Source organism: Rhamphochromis sp. 'chilingali' (assembly GCF_963969265.1).
Source record: "Rhamphochromis sp. 'chilingali' genome assembly, chromosome: 2".
In the NCBI taxonomy this organism is placed as follows: Eukaryota; Metazoa; Chordata; class Actinopteri; order Cichliformes; family Cichlidae; genus Rhamphochromis; species Rhamphochromis sp. 'chilingali'.
The window spans coordinates 18,052,745-18,075,046 of record NC_137930.1 but is presented as its reverse complement, the minus strand read 5'-3'; the positions used below and the strand labels follow the sequence as shown (position 1 = coordinate 18,075,046).

The following is a 22,302-nucleotide window of genomic DNA, read 5'->3' as shown; positions in this document are numbered from 1 at the left end:
ATGTGCTGTAGACTTAAATGAAACTTGGCAATCCCTAGGTCCCCTAATACATTGGAAATGACAGAGTATTTATCATAAATTCTCCTCATTATTTCAATCACAGCTGTGGCGTTTCAGACCACCACCAGTCTTAGGGACACATACATGACAACCAGAGCTGTAGTTAAAGTGTATAATAGTAGTAGTGTTCGCCATGTGTTACACATCTTCCCGTTAAGTTGATAAAAATATGTGGTGTTTCAGTCTCTCACAAGTCTGAGGAGCTCGTACAGGAAACTCACGGACACGCATCCACAACCCAATCTCAGCACGGGGAAGAGAAGCATGCAGAAAGCAAAGGTACTGCGTTTTGTGCACAGTGGTCCAAATGATGTCATAGTGTTCACAATTCGATTTGGAGATCATAAACAGAAGACTTTTAGCTTCTTTTAAGCAACTTTTACAGTTAAATACTAACATGTTATAGAGGCTTTTGAGGGACGTTTTGTGAATAAAAGCTGTGGTATAACAGTTTCCCACGCATTTGAGGAACACGACGCTCACGGCCACAAAACAACAGCCTCATCTGAGCACGGTGAAAATTCACATGAGGTGGTGCATCGAGAACGAGGAGAAGAACGGAAAGGTGACAGTTCTATATGCACTGTAGTGGCAACTCTGTAGCTAACTGTAGTAAACTTGTAGTGTCCTGACGCAAAACCGCAGAGATGCATTTTTATTTTTATATTTAAACACACATTCATGCCTGTCTTGTGACAGTTTCCCACATGTTTGACGGGCACACACGTGAGACTCACGGCCACAAAACAACAACCTCACCTGAGCATGGCGACGGGCATGAAGAAAGAAAAGCTGAAGGGAAAGGTATACAAATGCACTCTTCCTGCTCATGCTAAACAAATGCACTGTAGAATTATATAGCAGTGGGCATAGGCGAGTAAGGAAATATGCAGGTGATAAATGAAAACATGATTTATTTACTACAGAAGCCAGACATGGAAATGTGTCTCAGTTTTGGCTTGTTATGTCAGTGACAATTGTGGTGTTTCAGCTCCCCACAATTTTGTGGAACACGTACACGAGATTCACAGCCGCAAACCAACAACCTCATCTGAGCATGGGGTGGAAAGAAAGGAGGAGGAGAGTGAAAGTAAAGGTATTTTTAGAGCATAGTGGAGACAAAGTCTTTATAGATTTAACATGGGCTTTATTAATAAATAAAGCAGAAGAAATTAATGTTTGCCCAGTGAGATTTTTTTCTGGTTCTGACTGAAAATTGTGTCAGGAGAACACACACACGAGACTCATGGCCACAGAACAACCTCGCATGTGCATGGATGGAGACACGAGGAGAATAATGAAATACATCCTGAAACAACAGGTACTTTATCTTTTATGTTGTAGTGTCACGCGAAACACAGCACACAGAAGAAATACAACTTGTTAACAATAATGACTGTGTTGTGTCAGACCCCCACACATTGGAGGGGCATGTACATGGGGCCCACGGTCACACAACAACAACCTCACCTGAGCACAGACAGCAGGAGCATATGGAAAGAAAACCTGAAGGTAAAGGTATTGTTGAAATCTAGTAGTAGCAGGGGTTTTTTTTTAGATTTAATATAGCATTTTAGCTTAATTTTAGTACTAGTAGCAGTATTTGTATTTATTTATTATAGTTTTTATTATTCTGAAATCAAACCCAATAGCCCGATCATGAATCGAAGCTGTTCTGAAGGTGACTTTTAACCACAAGTTAAAAGTCTCCTTCAGAATAAATATGGCAACTTGCTTTTTTCTTCTGTTCAAGGCAATTGTGGGTTGCCAGTTCCCGTTAGTATGTTGAGCTCCAATGTGGGACTCATGGTCATAAAACATCACATGGACATGGGGAGGAGGAGCATGTGGGAAGCAAAGCTGAAAGTCTCTCAGTTTAATACACAGTAGTAACAAGTTTCTTTTTAAAACTCAAAAACCTCCTAAAAATTGGGGCCTGGAAGGACTGTATTAAGAAAAATAATTTGAATTTAATGTCTCAGCAGTTAGATTGTGTATTGGTTCATTTAAGATATAGTGCTAAATTTTAAATATAACAGCATAAAAAAAATACAAAACAAACTAAATTGGCATTTCAGTTTCCCACCATAATGAGGAACACTTGCATGGGACTCGTGGCCACCAAACCGTATTTGAGCACAGGCATCAGGACAGGAGGTGTATCCACTTTACAGTATATTTAGTGGGAACATGCAGGAAGCAAAGCTGAAAGGACTGGCATTTGGAACTGGGAGGATCATATTCAGAACAATAATTTCAATTTGATGTTTCAGCAGCTGGATTCACAGCAATTAGGTTAAGATAGCTATTCTCCTGAATTTAATATGAATTTATTATACATATTATATACATTATACCAACGTATATTCAGATATAATACATTATCTGAATATTAGAAAAAAAACAACAGAAATGTTTCCTGATTATATAAATGTGTTTTGTCAGGCCAACACAAGTCTGAGGAACACATACATGAGGCCCAGAGCCACAATATACCACCTGAGCACAGAACAGCTGAAATTACAGGTACCATATGAATAATCTTCTGCATTATATTTTTGCTAAACAATGGCTAGACTGTTCCCCCGACTTGAAATTCCCAGCTACTATTAATTGTTGTGGTGTTTAAGCCTCCCACAACCCTGATGGATATGTGCATGGTGGACATGCAGAAGAAGCTCATGGCCATAGAGCATCTGAACATGGCCATCACAAGCCTGAGGGACATGTGCATGGTGGACATGCAGAAGAAGCACATGGCCAAAGATCTGCATCTGAACATGGACATCACAAGCCTGAGGGACATGTGCATGGTGGACATGTAGAAGAAGCTCATGGCCATAGAGCATCTGAACATGGACATCACAAGCCTGAGGGACATGTGCATGGAGGACATGTAGAAGAAGCTCATGGCCATAGAGCATCTGAACATGGAGACCACAAGCCTGAGGGACATGTGCATGGTGGACATGTAGAAGAAGCTCATGGCCATAGAGCATCTGAACATGGAGACCACAAGCCTGAGGGACATGTGCATGGGGGACATGTAGAAGAAGCTCACAGCCATAGAGCATCTGAAAATGGAGACCACAAGCCTGAGGGACATGTGCATGGTGGACATGCAGAAGAAGCACATGGACAAAGATCTGCATCTGAACATGGACATCACAAGCCTGAGGGACATGTGCATGGGGGACATGTAGAAGAAGCTCATGGCCATAGAGCATCTGAACATGGACATCACAAGCCTGAGGGACATGTGCATGGGGGACATGTAGAAGAAGCTCATGGCCATAGTGCATCTGAACATGGACATCACAAGCCTGAGGGACATGTGCATGGTGGACATGTAGAAGAAGCTCATGGCCATAGAGCATCTGAACATGGGCATCACAAGCCTGAGGGACATGTGCATGGGGGACATGTAGAAGAAGCTCATGGCCATAGAGCATCTGAAAATGGACATCACAAGCCTGAGGGACATGTGCATGGGGGACATGTAGAAGAAGCTCATGGCCATAGTGCATCTGAACATGGACATCACAAGCCTGAGGGACATGTGCATGGGGGACATGTAGAAGAAGCTCATGGCCATAGTGCATCTGAACATGGACATCACAAGCCTGAGGGGCATGTGCATGGAGGACATGTAGAAGAAGCTCATGGCCATAGTGCATCTGAACATGGACAACACAAGCCTGAGGGGCATGTGCATGGAGGACATGTAGAAGAAGCTCATGGCCATAGTGCATCTGAACATGGACATCACAAGCCTGAGGGGCATGTGCATGGAGGACATGTAGAAAAAGCTCATGGCCATAGTGCATCTGAACATGGAGACCACAAGCCTGAGAGACATGTGCATGTTGGACATGTAGAAGAAGCTCATGACCACAAACCTACAACTGAACATGGACATCACAAGCCTGAGGGGCATGTGCATGGAGGACATGTAGAAGAAGCTCATGGCCATAGTGCATCTGAACATGGACATCACAAGCCTGAGGGGCATGTGCATGGTGGACAGGTAGAAAAAGCTCATGGCCATAGTGCATCTGAACATGGAGACCACAAGCCTGAGAGACATGTGCATGTTGGACATGTAGAAGAAGCTCATGACCACAAACCTACAACTGAACATGGACATCACAAGCCTGAGGGCCATGTGCGTGGGGGACATTTAGTAGAAGCTATTGGCCACAAACCAACAACTGAACATGGACATCATAACCATGATGGACATGAGCATGGGGGACATGTAGAAGAAGCTCATGGCCATAGAGCATCTGAACATGGACACAACAAGCCTGAGGGACATGTGCATGAAACTCATGGCCACAGAATAACAACCTCATCTGAACATAGACATGGAAGGGAGGAAAGGGGACATACAGAAAGAAAAGGTATCTGATATATTAGGTATGATTAGCAGTGTATTTAATAGTTTAATGTACACTCATTGGACACTTTGTTAGGTATACATTGCAAGTATTGGATTGAACTCCATTTTGCTGTCAGAACTGTATTAATTTTTCCAAGTGCTAAGAGATGTTAGTTCTTATTGACGTGATAGCTTGGAAGCCATTTCAGTGCAGTGTTGTCACAACCAAAAATATCTATCTATCAAACCAGAAAGAGATAATTTGAGCTTCTTGACACTGTTTTCCTTCTGGAGGCAGCCATCAGAAGATAGGTACACTATAGTCAAGTCCATGGATGGTACTCATTTGGAACTGCTGGAACCCTAGGTGTGCCAAGAAAATATCCACTATACCATTAGGTTGAACAGCCTGAACCATTGGTTAAGAAGGATGGATGCATGGTTTCATGTTTCTGTCATGTGAACATTGCAGCAGAAATCAAGACTCATCAGACCAGGCAACATTTTTCCAAACTTCTGTTGGCTAGTTTTGGTGGGCCCTTGTAAAATCAAGCCTCAGTTTCTTGTTTTCAGCTTGCAACGGTTGATTGCTGTGTGGTCTTCTACTGTTGAAGCCAACCAGTTTCAAGCTTTCAAAGTTTTTCTGCTTTCCTTGGTTTTAACAAGTGGTTATTTGAGTTAATGCTGTTCCTATTAGCCCAGGGCAGTCTGGCCATTCTCCTCTGATCTCACCAACAATGTATTTTAGCCCAGAGAACTGTTGCTCTCTGGATAGTTTGGCTTTCTTTGGAACCATTCTCCTGGATTCTCTCCATAAAATCCAGAGATGATTGTCTGACAAAATCCCAGCCGTTTCTGAAATACTCAGGCATCAACAAACATAACTGTCACTTAAATTGCCTTTCTTTCACATTCTGACGCTTGGTTTGAATTTCAGCAGGTCATTTCGATCATGTCTATGTGTTTAAATACATAGAGTTGCTACCATGTGATTGGCTGATCAGATATTTCCATTATTAACAAACAACTCAATGGGTGTAACTAATGAAGTGGCTGGTGAGTGTATATTATTGTACACCTGTACTGTCAGATGATCTTTCTCCATAAATAAAGCATAGCAACCCTTAGAAGAAAATTCCACCTGAATACTGAAAACAGCAGAAATGTTTTTGTCTAATACCAATGGCAATTATTTTGTCAGACTCACACAACTCTGGGGGACACATGTATGGCCACAAAGCTTCATCTGAGCATGGAGAGGTGGAACATACAGACAGACAAGGTATATCTTTTTTAGATATAGGGGTAGTGGTAGTGATCACCCATGTGATGGAAATACGCAGTAGATATACTTTAATTACATTTTTTTTTATGTCAAAAGAGAGAAATGGGGTCTCAGATGTGAGACGAATGTTCCCAAGCTTTAGTTGTTAAACTGTTTGCGTTAATAACAACTGCTGTTTCAGACCACCACGAGTCTCATGGACATGTGCATGAGGCCCATGGCCACATAACAACACATGGACATGGAAGGGAGGAAGAGAGGCATACAGAAAGAAGAGGTATCTGTGACTGGGATTGTTTTACTGCAGTTATAGTTCCTTCTGTAGTACACCTGTACTAACAGTCTTTCTCTATAAAGAAACCTTAGCTAATCTGCTACTGCATATTGGAAATTGTAGAAATGTTTGCATCTAATGTTGATAACAATTATTTTGCCAGTCTCGCACAGCTCTGAGGGACACACACATGGCCACAGAACCTCATCTGAGCATGGCGAGGAGCATACACCCAGGCAAGGTATATAATTTAGATATAGTGGTAGATGTGTTTGGGTAGCTAGTGAGTGAAATATGCAATGGATAAACTTTAATGTTTCCAAGTTTTAGTTATTAAAAGTGACAACGGCTGTTTCAGACCACCACAAGTCTGCCGGACATGTTCATGAGAGTCATGGGCACATGACATTAACAACCTCGGGCATGGGGGAAGAAAGTCATAGAGAAGGAAAAGGTATTTGATGGTGGTCAGTTTGTTAGTTATATAATAAAACATACAGCAGAAAACTTTTCTTACAAGTTAACAATATCACTTGACAAGTATTAAAAATTGGGCAACTTTAAACAGAAGAAATGTATCAAAATTCAAACTAATGGCAGCATCATATTAACTGAGATGACAGAAACTGCAGTAGGACCAAGTAAAGGAACAGAGATCGACATTGTTCAATTAGTATTTTTGTTAGTTGAGGAAAGAGCTATTTTCTTATCCCTTTTTTGGTTTTGATATGACTGTCAACCACATGTGTGACGTGCACTGCACAAAAAGTTAAGGGAACACTGAAAACATGTGAGACGTCAATGGGAAAAAAATCATTCTGGATATCTATACTGATATGGACTGGACTGGGCTGAATTCAAAGACACCCTGACGGCAGATGCATAACATAATGTCCCAGAGATGTTCTATTGGATTTAGATCAGGTGAACGTGGGAGTCAGTCAGTGGTATCAATTCCTTCCTCCTCTAGGAACTGTCTGCATTCTATGTCGGGCATTGTTGTGCACCAGGAGGAATCCAGGACCCACTGCGATAGTGTAGGCTCTGAGTGCCATTGCCCGTCCTGTATAGGTCTGTGCTGTATAGGTCTGTGCGTCACTCCATGGATATCCCTCCCCAAATCGCTCATGCTGAACAATGTTACAGAGTATAACGTTCTCCACAGCTTCTCCAGACCATTTCATGTTTTTCCACATGTGCTCAGGGTGAACCTACTCTTATCCGTAAAAGGGACGGGGCGCTAGCGGTGGAATTGCCAAATCTGCAATTCTGTGGCAAATCCCTGTCAGACTCCACTGTGCCCGTGAGAACAGGGTCCACTAGATGATGTCGGACACCCATGACGTCTGTTTCTGACATCTTCACCAAGGCCTGCTGGGGGTCATATTGTAGGGCACCGGCAATGCTCATCCTGGTAGTCATTGCATAAAGGTTTAAGGGCCTTATAGCTAGGCCCTTATCTGCTAGAGTCATGCCCCCCCCTTCAAGGAATCTCCTGAATGCTCCTCAGACTGTGCTGGGAGACAGCAAACAGCTACCTGTGCAACTTCTGTAGGGTCCAGTTATCGCCTCATGCTACCAGTAGTGACACTGACCTAGTCAAATGCAAAACTAATGAGAAAACAGACAGAAAAGATAAGGAGGGAAAATATGTCAATATCTCCACCTGTAAACCATTTCTGTGTTGCTGGGTTGTCTCTGGGTTTCCCCTCTAGTGAACTTGTTGTTAATTTTATTATAACCAAAACAGCTGAAGCTGATTAACAACCCCCTCTGCTACTTAACTCACCAGATCAATATCCCAGAAGTTTACTTAGCTGAGTCTACACTCTGGTTAAAAAGTGTTCCTTTACATTTTGTGAACAGTAAACATGTACATGAGACTTGTGACCACAAAGCCTCCAGCCTCACATGAACAACAGCCGAAAGGAAAGCTATCTATGCTATATGTTGTGCTAGGAATTTCATCATGAAATGTAGCTCATTTTTTCTTGATGTGTCATTCACTCTCCCATAAATTTGAGGGACATGTATGCGAGACTCATGGTCAAAAACAAAAATTTAATTTTACCACGGTCAAGAGAATGAGCATAGCGAAATAAAATTTGAAAAGACATTTTGTTAATATGTAGCCCTTTTGACGTTCACTTGAGTTACACAAGCTAGAAAGAGTATATTACTTGTGATGCAGGCAGTAGAAGAAACTTTCACCATCACTTAACCTTGGCAGCCTAAGGTGAAAAATGAAAACTGGAAAAAATAACTAAATATATGTCTTCAGCTACATGATGGCCTGTCTGTCAACATGAACCATAAGGCTAAATTTAAGTCTGTTAGCAAAAGCAGAGCCATTTTTTAATCATTTTTTTTATCTAAGACAATGAATGATGCAGAAGGGCTGGACAGAAAAAGCAAATAGCATAAAGGATGGCACAGAAATAAATGGGCAGAGTAGAAAAGGAAGATGAATTTCACACTGAAGATGCTCCTGAAAAAAAGAAAGTGCTGTTTCTGTGTTTTTCCCACATTTTAAACACCGTCGTGTTCTGTCTGATCAACACATTATAATGCAGAAAGAACACATATCGTATTACATTAGAATGCATGAATGGAATCTGCATTAGCAAAGGCTTTTTCCACAAATCTTTTTTTGATTTTTGTAGTCTCTCTGTTTCTTTACAAAAACCTGAGATAATCTGTGCAGCATCAATATAGATTGATTTCTGAGTTGTTGCTCATTTGTAGCACACCATGGCATTGAAAAAGCAGAATGGGAAGTAGTCGGTCGTGAGGAGGATGAAGACAGAGAAGAGGAGAAGCAAAAAGGGAAAAGGCGAGGTGGGATTTTAAATGTGAAATAATCACTCAGTGATTCATCTCTGGTCAGACAAATTTATCGTGATGAGATTAACAGGGGACAATGTCCTGAATTTATAAAAACGTTATAAAAAGCCAGCATGGAAGATACCCCGTGAAATGTAATGACTTTATTCATTTGAGCTCCCTAACAGATTTCATTATCTACATATGAAAATAAAATTATGTGCAATGTTTCATTCGGTCCCTGTCTGGACACAAGATTTGCTAAATATGTCGCAATGTTGTGGATTTTATTCTCTGCCTCTAGTAACTGAAACAGGGTTGTCACCAATTTTCTGCATAGCTTTAAATTTGTTAATACAATATTTACCATAAGTTTACCCAGTTATCTGTTAAAATTTCTATATTAATGTGTATGAAATCGCCCTTGTCCTTTCTTTACTTTGGACCACCAAAGTCTCACCACAGTCTCACTGCAGCACTGTGGTGGGATTAGTGGCTTGTCTTTAGCCTCTGGTATAATGCGAATTTGAATATGATCATTTATTGTGTAACTTTTGTGCACATTTGTTTATAATTAATTGGCAGTGTTTCAGGACCAGATATTAATCTTAAAAGCTAAAAATATGCTTTTAAAAAAAGAACTAAAAGATGATTACCTAAAATGAAAGTTTTTTTTAATTTCAAGTTATTAAACAATAAGGAAATATGCTTGATATATACTGAATATATCCAGTCAGTGTATCCAGTCAATTGCATTTATGTTGGACCAATTCCACAAGATTTTACATTTTGCATTCTACTTATGCAACAAAATTACATGTAAAAGTCAGCTATACCAAGCTGAAGCCAAGTGTGGCATACCTGTACTTTCTTTACTGCATATAAATGCTTGTAAAATCTGCGGTCTGACCAGTGAAGAAACACTGCACTAGTTAAAGATTTTGTCAGCTTTATAGAACAAAGCAATCCCCTTTTTTAAGGTAGGATCTAGTGGGAATCCCTGCCACCTCCTCCAATAAGCACCTCTATAGTACTGACACTGACCTTTAGGGTATACTAGCTCCTGCTGTGTGAAGCTATGGTGCTGTAGATGGCTATAGCACAGTGAATGATCTGGAGCTGACTTTTGAAGAGAGATTGCTTCATCCCTCAAGGGCTGCTGAAACTTTTGATCTCAGGAGAGCCCCAGGCCAAACAGTTGTTTGGGATCATATACGATGATTTCAAAGGTAAGAGACCAACACAAACACAAGGTCTGAAGAACAAGACAGAAAATCTGAGCTTAATTAAATCCTGTGGATTTTGGGTCAGTGAATTGTAAAGTGTTTCTTTGTCATTTCACTAAACTGTTGATGATGCTTTTCAAGTAGAAAACCTGTGGAAGAATTCCCTCCTTTGTATTTTGTCTGGGTTTTTTTTTTTTTCATTTCACTCATTCTTTCTCTATGCATCTCCTTCGTGGTTGTGTTTATGTGCATGATCAAGGTAAGAATTTGGATTTAAATGTACCATTATTCCACCAATCTTGAAGCTTCTCTGATGCAGGTTGTTTCCTCTCAGTCTTGCAATATAACTGTCGTTTAATGTTAACGGTTCACAATTGATAAATACCTATAAAGCAGCATCTTGACTCATAACGTTCATTTGTGGAACAATGTCCCATTGCCTCTCTAGTCTGTGGAGTAATTGGCCATTTATATTTAATTAGGCAGTTCTTCCTCCCACTGCTAGCATGGTTCCCTCAGTGCTGGGAGAGGCACTTTACTGTGCTCCTCTCGCTGGCTTCCTTTAAACCAGCTCATTAATATTTCAGCTGGCATCATCAACCAAACAATAATAAAATAATAATGTGACGGCTGATTAAACAGCTAAACTCCGACTTTTTAATGTGCATTTAAATGTGTATTTGCATAAACATGCCTGGTAAACGCCTCTTTAGAGGACAGTGATGCCTTGCAGCACACCACTGCAGCCAACTTCTAAAGCTTAATAAAACCTTAATTAGGTACGAGTCTCAGCCAAGATAATCGTAAAGAGACTGTCGAGCAACCTCTCCTCTCTTACACCCTTCTGCACAACACAGATCCTACACTAGGTTATAACCGGCTTTTTTTTTTTTCTCTCTCTGTGGAAAAATTATCCAGAGATCTTAAACCATTCTCCACATTATCACTTTTTTTCTTCGCTTTGGTTTTAGGGTGCAAAACTTGTAACAAGTCTTAACTTATCAAGTGTACAAGCAAAGGGAGTAAAAACCTGAAATCAAATCCGCTCGAATAATTCATGAATTACAAAGAGAAATTTTAATTAAGATCTCTGATTACGCAGCACTTTATAAAAGGGAATTTAAAACAGTGTGAATGGAAAAACCAACAGTGAAAAGAGGAGGAAGCTGGGCTGCAGTGTAGGACCAAAAATACTCACAACATTTTTTGTTATATTGATTTATATTTACAATATAGAATAATGAAGGAGGAAACGCCATCTGCACATTTATGCACAGCTTGTCCTGGTGTCCACATTGATATAAACATATGATTTTTTTAAGAAGAACAATTAGAAAAATTACACAAATTCAAAACAAAAAAACTTAACTCGAAGTTTAATTAAGAGATCTGAAATCTGTAGACAGCACCTTTCTGCTGGTAGTGCAGGTAGGTAACTTGCACACCTGTGAGGACACAGTTATTGCTGAACAACATAAAAGCTTTGTTGCCAGCCAGACATTTTGCAAGGTCCTGATTATTTAAATAAAGAAAGAAGTTGTCAACTACCTGATTACTACAGTGTTGGGTAATGCAGTAATGTAACAAGTTACTGTACATAATTCAGTGATTGTTGTACATTATGTTGTTACTCAGGTTGTAAAGGTTCTTAAGTTATCTGCACGCCGGGAACATGGAAAGACAAAAAAAAAAGCACAAACAAACTTGTGTTTTGTTCCCAATTTTTGTTCACATGCAGGAAATTTGGCATTGAGGTGTGCAACTTTTGAGCATTGGAGAGATCAGCATTACTTTTATAATTACTGCTGAAGTGCAAACTGCATGCAGGATAGAAACAGATGGAATATGCTGAGAAGTATCAGACAGGGTCCTAATGCAAAGCTGGCAAAAAACTCAGATTGATGTTAAAGTTGAGTGCATTTTGACCCGAGCCCAGCAGCCAGACCCTGAACTTTAACAAGCAACAAAGACAGTGATGAGCAGTCAGGCTTTTAGCGTTATTGCCTCCATTTCTACAGTAGAATCACCATGGCAATCATTTTAAGGTCTCTTTGTGCCAGTTTTCATCTTTGCTTTGTCTTTTTGTCTTGTGCTCGTACATAAACACTAAAAGAAAGGTCTTATATGTGTCCTCAGTAGTTACCTGGTAATTACAGTGACAGTATGTTTCAAGTCCTTTACTGGGTAACAGCGAAAGTACTGTAACGAGTAGTTCCCCACAACCACTTGCTAACGAGTAGTTAGCAAGTGGTTGTGGGACTGTTGTTGCAAAGTAAAACTGGTTGCAAAGAGCTACATGGTGCTGCACTGAAAACCTTGCAACTCCTCTGTAAACACTCAACAATTACTCACTTGCACATTATTAAGTTTTGCTCCTGCCCGAGTGTGCTTGGGACCAGCCTGTTTGGCGCCCCGGGCTAACACTCCCTCTGCCCCCCCCTCACACACACACACACACACACACACATAAAGCATATTAAGGATTGTACATTAACATAAGACTGTTGTCGAAATTCACCAGAGAAACACAAACACACACACATATGAAGAGAGAGAGAATATGCATAGTATGCAAACAGCCATAATTCGTCATACAATGAGAACAGGACAAATCAACAATTGACACTGACAAATTAATATTAAAATCTGTAACATAATATATTGTTTGGAGTTTAGTCTGTTACTGTTACTATTTTTACCATTTCTTTTTGGAGCAACTGTAACCCACGTTATTTCCTTAGGGATTAATAAAGTATTCTGATTCTGATTGTTTCAGGATGACCTGCCATTATCCAGTGACACATCTGCTTACCTGTATCTTTTGCTCATTTCTCCTCCTCTTCTTTTCTATTTTTTCTAAACCGAGGACCTGATGGCTTTGAACTTTTCTTGTCCATCTTCCATTGGTTTTCATTTTGCATTCCAGTATGAACACCCATCCCCCAACCCGAGGTCACCACAACATAACCTAACACACCTACACCTTAGTTCACAGATTCGCTTTGTCAAGGGTTTATTTCTGGGATTTCACACAACCCAGGATTCAAATCATGAATACATAATGGGCTTGGATTTACAGCATTATGAATGAAATGTGCTCTATTTGGAAGCAGCTGCCCTCCTCCCCTTTCGACGGCTTGTGTGTGAGACTTTAAATCATCAAACTGTAAATTATAAATTTTAAATTGTTATTGATCCCTTTACCTCCTAAAGTGTATATTTATTTTCTTACTGTTCTTATATTTATTGTTTGTTCACTTGCACTGCTGTAACTGCAGCCTCGTCGTCTCGTCTCTCTATATCCAATCCAATCCAATTTTATCTATAAAGCACCTTAAAATACCCAGCACAGGAACAAAGTGCTGTACAGAAAATAAGTTAAAACAATAGAAAAACAGAAAACACCAAAAATAAATAAATAAAACACATAAAACATAAAATAAAAACAGCCCAATATTAAAACAACAACAAGATAAAACAATATATACTGGACTGTATGTAGCGGAGATGACAATCAAGTTTACTTTGACTTCAGCAGCAAGCAGGTGCACCGATGGCTCTCGCGCTCACTTTTTGCGTATAGAATTTTGAAAAAACATCGGTGCAAATTATGAGTCTGTATCATAATATTGTTGGTTATTAGATGCTGCTCCAGCTAGCCAGAGAATCCTCTCCTGCCTGCGCCGCAAGCAGCAGGCGCACCTCGCAAACAAGGGCACCCTTACTCCCAGCAAATGGGCGATAGAAAACCGATCGGTGCTTATGCCATTCCCAATATGCGCTGGTTGATGTCGGGGCAGCATGAGTACGAGCAATTTTTTATTTTTATTTTTTTTGCCGATGCCCGTGATGCCGCCCCGGGCAACCGCCCGTGTCGCCCATATCAAAAACCGCTACTGCTTGGGACCAGTCGGCATCTTACATTCAAACAGTGGGTGACTGTAGCAAGATGCTAGCAACCAAAGTAATCAAAATGAGGTTGAACTTGTCCAGAAAGAAAGTGTGTGACTGAGGCACAAGACAGCGGCAAACTAAAGCTTTTATATACTCCAACAATATGGCTTTGAAAAGTTCAGGTGCTAAACTGGCCTGTCTTCAGTCCAAACCCTTCACTCATTAAAACAAAAAATAATAATAATAATATGCATGTTATAAAGGAAGCCCTGAACTGCTGAGCAGCTGAATTCGGTATCAATTTGCATCGTCAACATTTTGATCCACCGAGTTCCTAAACTGAGTTTTGTTGATAGAAGACCTGATGCAACATGGGGCAAACCTGACCTTGGTGGGAATTTACACATCGCTGCGTTAAAATTAAAAAAAAATCATCACATTTTAAAAATAAAGAAACAAAGTTTACTGTTCCTATAACGACTTTTTGGTATTTTACACATGCTCCAATAGTTATTCAGATTGACTCGTTGCCGAGGCGTGAACAAAGGCCAGTTTTCCATCAGCCTAACCAGGGTCAGACCATTTTCATATTGTCAAGCGCAGTCTCCAAACACTCACTGTACCACTCACCTCAAACTAATTCCCTTAGTTACTATTCTACAGCTTATAATCTGCTCATTCTGTAACACAATTAAATTCCCAGAGACAATTACCATGCTTGTATTCACACAGCTGCACACATAGCCACAAACACGTGCACACTCACACACACACCCATAGCCAGGATAGTGCAATTCCCATCAGTAATCAGTGCAGCGCAGTGAAGCAGACTCAGCAAACCTGTGAGTGTAGTAATGGAGAGGGAGTGGTCTGTCTTTATTGAACTAATATAGAGTGAGAAAGGAAAGCCATAAAACACACACGGCATCATTTGTTTCTCCACTGACATCTAAAAGTAAAACTTTCAGACATTTTATATAAGCTCAGCTCATTTATCATTTCCTTGTGTCACCCAAAAACACCTCCAAGACTGCAACACCCCCCACCCTCTATCCCATTTCATTCATGAATCTTTTTTTTTCCTACACCTGAGAAGAAATTTGAAATCCACCACTTTTTCTTTCAGACTGCGAGTGCTACGGCCACTCCAATCGCTGCAGCTACATCGACTACCTGAACATCGTCACATGCGTCAGCTGCAAGCACAACACCAGGGGCCAGAACTGCCAACACTGCAGACTGGGATTCTACCGCAACGCCTCTGCCGAACTGGATGATGAGAGCGTCTGCATCGGTGAGTCTGCTGGGAAACGGGGAGAATATGTGGAGGGGGGGGCGCATCGGTACGACAGCAGTGTGTGTGTGTGTGTGTGTGTGTGTGTGTGTGTGTGTGTGTGTGTGACTGACAGTGAAACAGGTAAGAAGATCCATTAGGCGCGTTTAAATTTTCAAACAACAAGATGATGCATCTTAAGTTAAAAACAAAGTTACCAACACTTGGTGGTGTAGCAGTGAAATTTTAATGCGTAGTGTTTAATGCAAATGTTTTTTCAGCGGCACTTTTATAAAACATATTTGCCTATGTTTGCTTTGAATTTAGATAGGACACGATAATTACGGGATTATAGTGCTGTCAGATTCAAGCCGTGTGCGTTTACATCCATATCAGAGAAAAAGTGAAGAAATAGCCTTGTTTTAGACACTTATTCTCAAACTGCAGGGAACATACAGTTCTAACAAAATCTTAAAGCCACTCTAATTGATAGGAACAAACAAAGCAAAGGATGATACGACTACTTGTGATGAAATCTCTGCTTGTTTCAGGGCTTTCTTGCCTTTCAGCGCGGTCTTAAGTAAGTGGAACAGTATACACAGGTGACTGATGTGGCCACTCAAGAAGTTTTTATTGCTTGGAAATCAAAGCTTTGTGAGTTTCTAAGGGCTTTTTCGCTACTATCTTAAAGCTTGGCGGACTACAGTTTGAATAAAAGAAGTCAGACACTGTTCAGCCAGTACTAATGCGAACACCCTCAGGCATCCTTTGAGCTAGAAGCCAACTCTTTAAACTCATATCATGTCTTCTGTTCTACCATGCAAAGCCAAAACAATGAAGAACAGAAACTGTGGGATTATTTTATAACTGTACTGTAAAAAAAGAATAGTTTTGTATTGTTATTTGCAGTGATATGCAGGATAATGTGTGTTTGTTTTAAAGTCAGTCACATTAAGGGCACGTCCTGATAAGAGGTCACTCTGTTTGCATAGCTGTGGAGCGGAAAATCTGGTGTTGATTTGGATCCATCTCTAGGTGAACTGCAGGGGGTTGGAGGGTAAACTCACTGCGGTCAGGGCACACACAGGGCCAGGCCTTGGAGTCAGCACAAATAAGGTCCCATTAGCTTATCTGCCAGCACACTGGCACACCAAGTGTGGCAACAGAAATCAGTTCAAACTAGCATCTCTAGAGCAAGAAGCCAAACACTGTAAAATACAAATGTGTTTGCACTCAGTCTCCCCACACACATTCACAGATAAAAGCTCCCATACGTCAACCAATACTGATGCACATGACCCACAAACACAGGAATGCCAACCACAGCGCTGTGGTTGTCTTAATCTCAGACTTTTTCCCACTTCTATTAATTTTTAATGCTAAATTTTATAATAAATTACTAAAGGCGATCTCGGGTTTTCTCAAAAGACAAGCTATTGACTTACATCAAATTATGATAGAATCATCAGTTCATCATCAACTCACTGACAAATGTATCCTAAATACGCAGCTCTGCAGTTTGTGAGCCTGTTATCTGCTGCCAGCTGTCACTGATCTCAATATTATTCAAGGATATATGGATTTGGAATCCTAATGACTAGTGGAAATAAAGCAATTTATTAAGAAAAAATAGTATTATGTTTAGTCTATACATATTAATATAGGGCGCCTGTGCACTGACTGACAGCTCTCACATCAGCTCAAGTGAAATGCACTAAATAGACAAATGAACTGAGAGTGTTTTAACCAAACTACAGCAGGCAGGGGAGACTTCACAGCACACTGTGTATATGGAGTATTTTTGTGACTTTGCAGCTGTTTCTCCAGCACAGGCAGTTTGTAACCCAATTTAAAAACTACCTGATAATGGCATTGGGATACATCCATCTTCTTCGGTTCATCTAATTCAGGGTCATAACTGGACTGGAGCCCAGCTGTCATAGGGCAAGAGGTGGGCTATACCCTGGACAGATTGCCAGTCTATCCCACAGAGGGAGAGACACAACAGCTATAGCCAATTTACAATTACCAGTTAACTTAATGTGCATGTCTTTGAACTATGGGAGGAAGCTGGATCACAGCCTGTAGATTTGAACCCAGGACCTTTTAGCTATGAGGCAGTGGTGCTAACCACCACACTACCATGCTCCCCGCGTTAAAAACTCACACTTTAAGAAGGCTTCTAAAGTTGTTGAAAAATGCTTACCTGCAAGGGTCTTGTGCCATCCTTCAGTTCTTGATATTTTGCTTTCAAGGAGCCAGACATTCTTGTATTTCTTAAAGGTGTCTTCAGCACTAGTTCTCCAGGTTTTCTCACCCATTCGAGCATTTAAAAAGTTACCTAATTCAAGGGAAGAACCAGTGTAGTGTCTACACACAAAAGTTAGCAAAGAACCAAAAGAAACCATTTTAAATTGTATGTTTAGGCACTTTGTTACTAGCAGCCTGTCACAAAACCCCATCATTTGCTCCCATTACTTTAGTTAAATCTACAAATAATGCCAAAAATAATTTTTTTAAAAATATGCAAATAGATGAACACTTGGCATTTTTCAGCATGGTATGCAGTGTGTCTTTAAAAAGAATTGAGGAAACTGGACAAGTGGAGGCTAGAAGTAGAAGTGCCAGGCCTAAAAAAACGATCTATAACAGATGAACAATATCTGAAAATCTTGTCTCTAACAAGTGGGGGGGTGGGGATCCAGTAAAGACCTGACGCAGGACCTGAGAGCTACATCTGGCCCCTCAGTTCATCCATCTACTGTTCAATGAAGCCTCATCAGAAATGGTCTCAGTGGAAGCTGTTAAGAAGCCATTCTTAAGGAAGAGAAACAGGGAGAAAAAGCTGAGGCATGTGTAATTACACAAGAACCATTGAGAGGAGAGAAGAGAGGTGTAACAGTGAGTGTCTACAGCAACCTGCGAAACACAGTGGACGACCTGTCCTGGTTTCAGGCTGCTTTTCAGCCAGTGATGTTGAGGGTCTTGTCAAAATTGCTGGAATTATGAACACAAAAAAAGTACAGCGAACATCCAAAGGAGAGCTTTGAACGTCCTTCAAGAAGCCTGGAGAACTATTCCTGAAGACTACTACTAAGAAAGTACAGGAAAGCTGTCTGAGAGAGCTCAGGCTATTTAGAGAGTAAAGGCGGCTGTACCAAATGTTGACATTTAGTCTCATTAGAATCGTACAAACTCTGTTTTTTCCTTCTATACTCATAATTATATACTGTGCATGTTAGCATATGCATTGAATTTGGAGACAAATCAGAAAATTTGTCTCCAAATTCAATTTGTGCTCTGCTGTTTTAGAATAAATGTTACCTGTGAGATGCCTTTGAAATCATAACAGTTTGGTAGCCCAGACAGGACTACATTGATCACATAATCATGGAGTTTTGCATGAAAAAAGAAAGTAAAGAAAAAACTACACTGAATGTTCAACAAGGTGATACACTGCAGGCTAAACACTAATATATTTCTGGCTGAAAAATTGCCTCAAATTCAGCCCTGAATGTCTTCAACGCTTGGACGCCTTTAGAGAAACTTCACCTCACATGCACAGAACCAGAGCTCTGAAGATGTTGAACATCAAACACAACTCAGTGGTCTGAATACAAATGTGTAGATTTTGAGCCAAACTCATTTCAAGTCTAGATTAACCCCGCCCCCACTCAAAAAGCAGAAAAAAAATGAAATGAGACAAGCATTTATAACTGACTCGTTCTGTTCTTCTTCTCCACCCTTCTCTTCTTCCAGAGTGTAACTGCAACCAGATGGGCTCTGTTCATGACCGGTGTAACGGCACAGGTTTCTGTCAGTGTAAAGACGGGGCCACGGGAGCCAAATGTGACGACTGTCTGCCAGGATACTACTGGAAGCAAGGCTGTTACCGTGAGTATGGGGATACTGACTTTTGGTGGTTTAAAAAAATTTCGAGTTGAGGAAACGTTGCAGTCTTTCCAGGGCCTTTGCAAGTGCACCATTTAGCTCGTGCAGCTCTGGATGTTGTCCGTTCTCACAGAGGAATAGATCACGTAGCTCATTAGTGACATCAGCCTCTTATTTAATTGATGACCCTGTCGCACCTTAACCCTATTATGGGGAAACGCCTTCCTTATGCCATCTACCATCGAGCCATTGGTCTCAGTCTCAAGTAGACCCAACTACCCACACACACACACACAAAAACAAATGCATCTGTCTGTGAGTTTTTTATTACAATATGGAACATGCTGCACTAAAAGGCCGTGCAGTTTGTTTTAGCCGTGACATCTTACTCCAGATACTCCCAGGCAACAGAACCAATTATCTTTGGTGTAGTAAAAAAATCTTAGCACATGTAATTACTTCTTGTCACGGAAGCTGGATCCCGTTTCCCCTCAGAACATTTTTAGGTCAAGTATGTTATGTGGTACAGTTACCCAAGTACCTATGGTTCCCGACGATGCTCATTCTTCCAAAAGACTCCTGAACAAATAAAACACATGTTGTGTATTTTCTGCTGGATTTGATACAGTGATTCTGACCTCACCCTGAAAAAGTGCATGCTCAAGAAAAACAGTCGAAGAAAAGGGCTGCAATAACGAAAGAAAAAAAAAGACAGGTGTTACCTGTTGTAGTCCCCGAGGCAAAGACTGGAGAATTTATCTCGGCTCTTTCCTTCCTGCTCTTTCTTTTCTACTTTGTTCTTTCTGCCCTGGATTCCTCTCCTCCTCCCCATTTCTGTTTCCTATCATGTTTTGTCTAACATTGCCCCTTCTATCATCCCCCACCTGTCTCCCTCTTTGCCATACATCTTTCCTTCGTCTTTGTGCTCTTTACTCCCCCACTATCCTTTTACCGCCTGTCATTCTGTCACTTCCCCGCATGCTCTTTATTCACAACTCGTCTCTCCCGTTCACCTTACCTCTGCAAATCCTTCACCCTCCATCCTCTACGCCACTTCCTCCCTATGCTGCACTTTCTATTCTCACCTTTCTTTTCTTTTCTGCAGCTAACGTTTGTGACGAGGAAATGCTCCTGTGCCAGAACGGAGGAACGTGCTACCAGAACCTGAAGTGCATCTGTCCTCCAGAGTTCAAGGGGGTACTGTGCCAACATTCGCGCTGTGAGGCGGGCAAGGACTGCAGCGGCGCTTCTTTGCCGCACCCTTCCACGGCCACCCTGCTGCTCGGCACTCTGCTAACCTACCTGCTGGCCACATTAACGCCCCATTGAGCCACGAAAATCCTCCTCACCCCCCAACTCCGCCCACCCCCCTGCCTCACACCTAAAACATGTGTATATGAGCGTATTTGTGAGGCGACGGGTGACCCAAAATGGGAAGGGGTCGTCCCTGTAATGGACCCAACACTGCAGCACTCTTAAAAGCGCACACGCTCACCGATCACTACTCGACTCCCGTTCCCGTTTCAAACACACATGCGCACTTCACAGGACTGTAATGGCACTGGGTGTACACTCAGGTGTGCGAAGGACAAACAGAGAATAAATATGAGCAACCTCACAGAAAAAAGATGCAGGGGGGGGAAGAAAAATCATACCAACCACTGTTCCCTTTATTCCTAAGCTGGAGCAATGTGCATCAAACCAAAAAGCATAGACAAAAACTTAATCACCACTGTTTCACATCAAAGGGAATGGCTGTTGTTATCACAAGACTTTTCTTTTCTTTTTTTAAATTTCTTCTCTTTCTCGGTTGACTTGCGGATCTCACTTGCAACTGACGTCGAGGGCGTGCGGTCGGGCTCAGAGTGAGGACAAGGCATGTTGACAAGGGTCGAGCGGAGAGGCGCTTGTTTGATCCTATTGCTGAGGCCTACGTAGTATATTAACCAGGTTTCATTTTTTTCTCTTAATCTGAGACTTGATTTTACATTTATTCTATTCCTGCTGCATTTTTTTTTCTAAAAAAAAAAAATATATATCTTCAGTCATTGTATCTAATGTGCCCACTAGCAGTTGCTGAGATTATACATATTATATAATATCCAGGGGGTTATGAATTATAATACATTAGTCACTATTATGGTTGTTATAGGAATGAGTGATTGTTGCCACACTTAGCGAGATTTAATCTTCACACAGTATTCAGGAAGAAGAATTTAACTAATCAGAAGTCTAAAAGAGAGAGAAAAGATATGAACCACGTATCGATATTATATGACATTATTTGAATATTTTTTGTAGAAATTATTTTTGTTTGGAGTTACAATAAATTATAAAAAAAAAAAAGAAATACATTTACATCTATTCCAAAAAGAGCATTTTATTACACTGAGTCTAAACCTTGCAGTAAATATGACTGTTAATTTGCCTTCTTGATTGTACTTTTTTTCATTCAGTCGGTGTCCACAGTTACTTGCTATTAATCATCTTCTTTTTCGGGGGGGGGGGGGGGGGTTAGCAGGCGGAGAGGGGGTGTTACCAAAAAAAAAAAAAAAAGAAAGAAAGAAAAAAGGCATCATTGCAAGTCATTCATTTTATCTATTTTATTCTCTTTGGACATAGTGTTGAATGCTTATTACTACGAACGGATTATTCCGATTTATCCACCGACAGTCTGTCTGACAATCACAAAGAACTGTTTCCTGTCAAGAGAATATAAATTATTTTATTCTGATAAAAGTTGCAAAAGAGTTTTTATATCTGGAAATGCCACTTGCAGATGCAGTGAAAATAAGGGGCTAATTAAAAATCTTTTCCACAGTATAAACACGGTGATTCACGTCAGCCCTGAGTGACCAAGGGACTGACCCTGACGCCAGATCTTCCACTCTTCTCTACTTTCAAGGCTACGAGACCTTCATGCGAAAATGTCTTTAAAGCTTCTATTTTATGCAAAACTACAGTTTAATTACACTTATCCCATTGCTGAGTCAGTCGAAGTACAAAGTGGATCAAGATACATGAATGCTGCATTACATTAGGATACAGTGTACATCAAAGATGAAAGCGGGACTAAGCCTGTGAGAAATGACAAGACGGGGATTCTGGTATTACTCCCCTCTGTCTGAGCTGCTGGTAGCTGTATTAGCTATTCTGTGTGTAGGGCTCATCCCCTCAGAGCCTGAACGGTGTCAA

The 22,302-nt window shown here is 40.8% G+C and overlaps 1 protein-coding gene across 2 annotated transcripts in view; it reads left to right on the top strand.

Annotated features, from left to right (window-relative positions):
- Window positions 1-21,594, top strand: part of ntng2b (netrin g2b) — a 75,684-nt gene extending 54,090 nt beyond the window's left edge. The window contains exons 8-21 of one of the 2 annotated variants that reach the window (XM_080875477.1): window positions 244-339; window positions 512-625; window positions 760-864; window positions 1,052-1,156; window positions 1,286-1,381; window positions 1,471-1,572; window positions 2,506-2,586; window positions 2,691-4,463; window positions 5,643-5,723; window positions 5,908-6,003; window positions 6,164-6,241; window positions 15,070-15,237; window positions 18,976-19,110; window positions 20,213-21,594. In XM_080875477.1, the coding sequence (XP_080731603.1) occupies window positions 244-339; window positions 512-625; window positions 760-864; window positions 1,052-1,156; window positions 1,286-1,381; window positions 1,471-1,572; window positions 2,506-2,586; window positions 2,691-4,463; window positions 5,643-5,723; window positions 5,908-6,003; window positions 6,164-6,241; window positions 15,070-15,237; window positions 18,976-19,110; window positions 20,213-20,436 (3,254 nt within the window). In that variant the 3' untranslated portion in view covers window positions 20,437-21,594. The remainder of the gene's footprint in view (window positions 1-243; window positions 340-511; window positions 626-759; window positions 865-1,051; window positions 1,157-1,285; window positions 1,382-1,470; window positions 1,573-2,505; window positions 2,587-2,690; window positions 4,464-5,642; window positions 5,724-5,907; window positions 6,004-6,163; window positions 6,242-15,069; window positions 15,238-18,975; window positions 19,111-20,212) is intronic. The other variant, XM_080875478.1, reaches the window with a different exon arrangement.
- The last annotated feature ends 708 nt before the right edge of the window (window positions 21,595-22,302 follow it).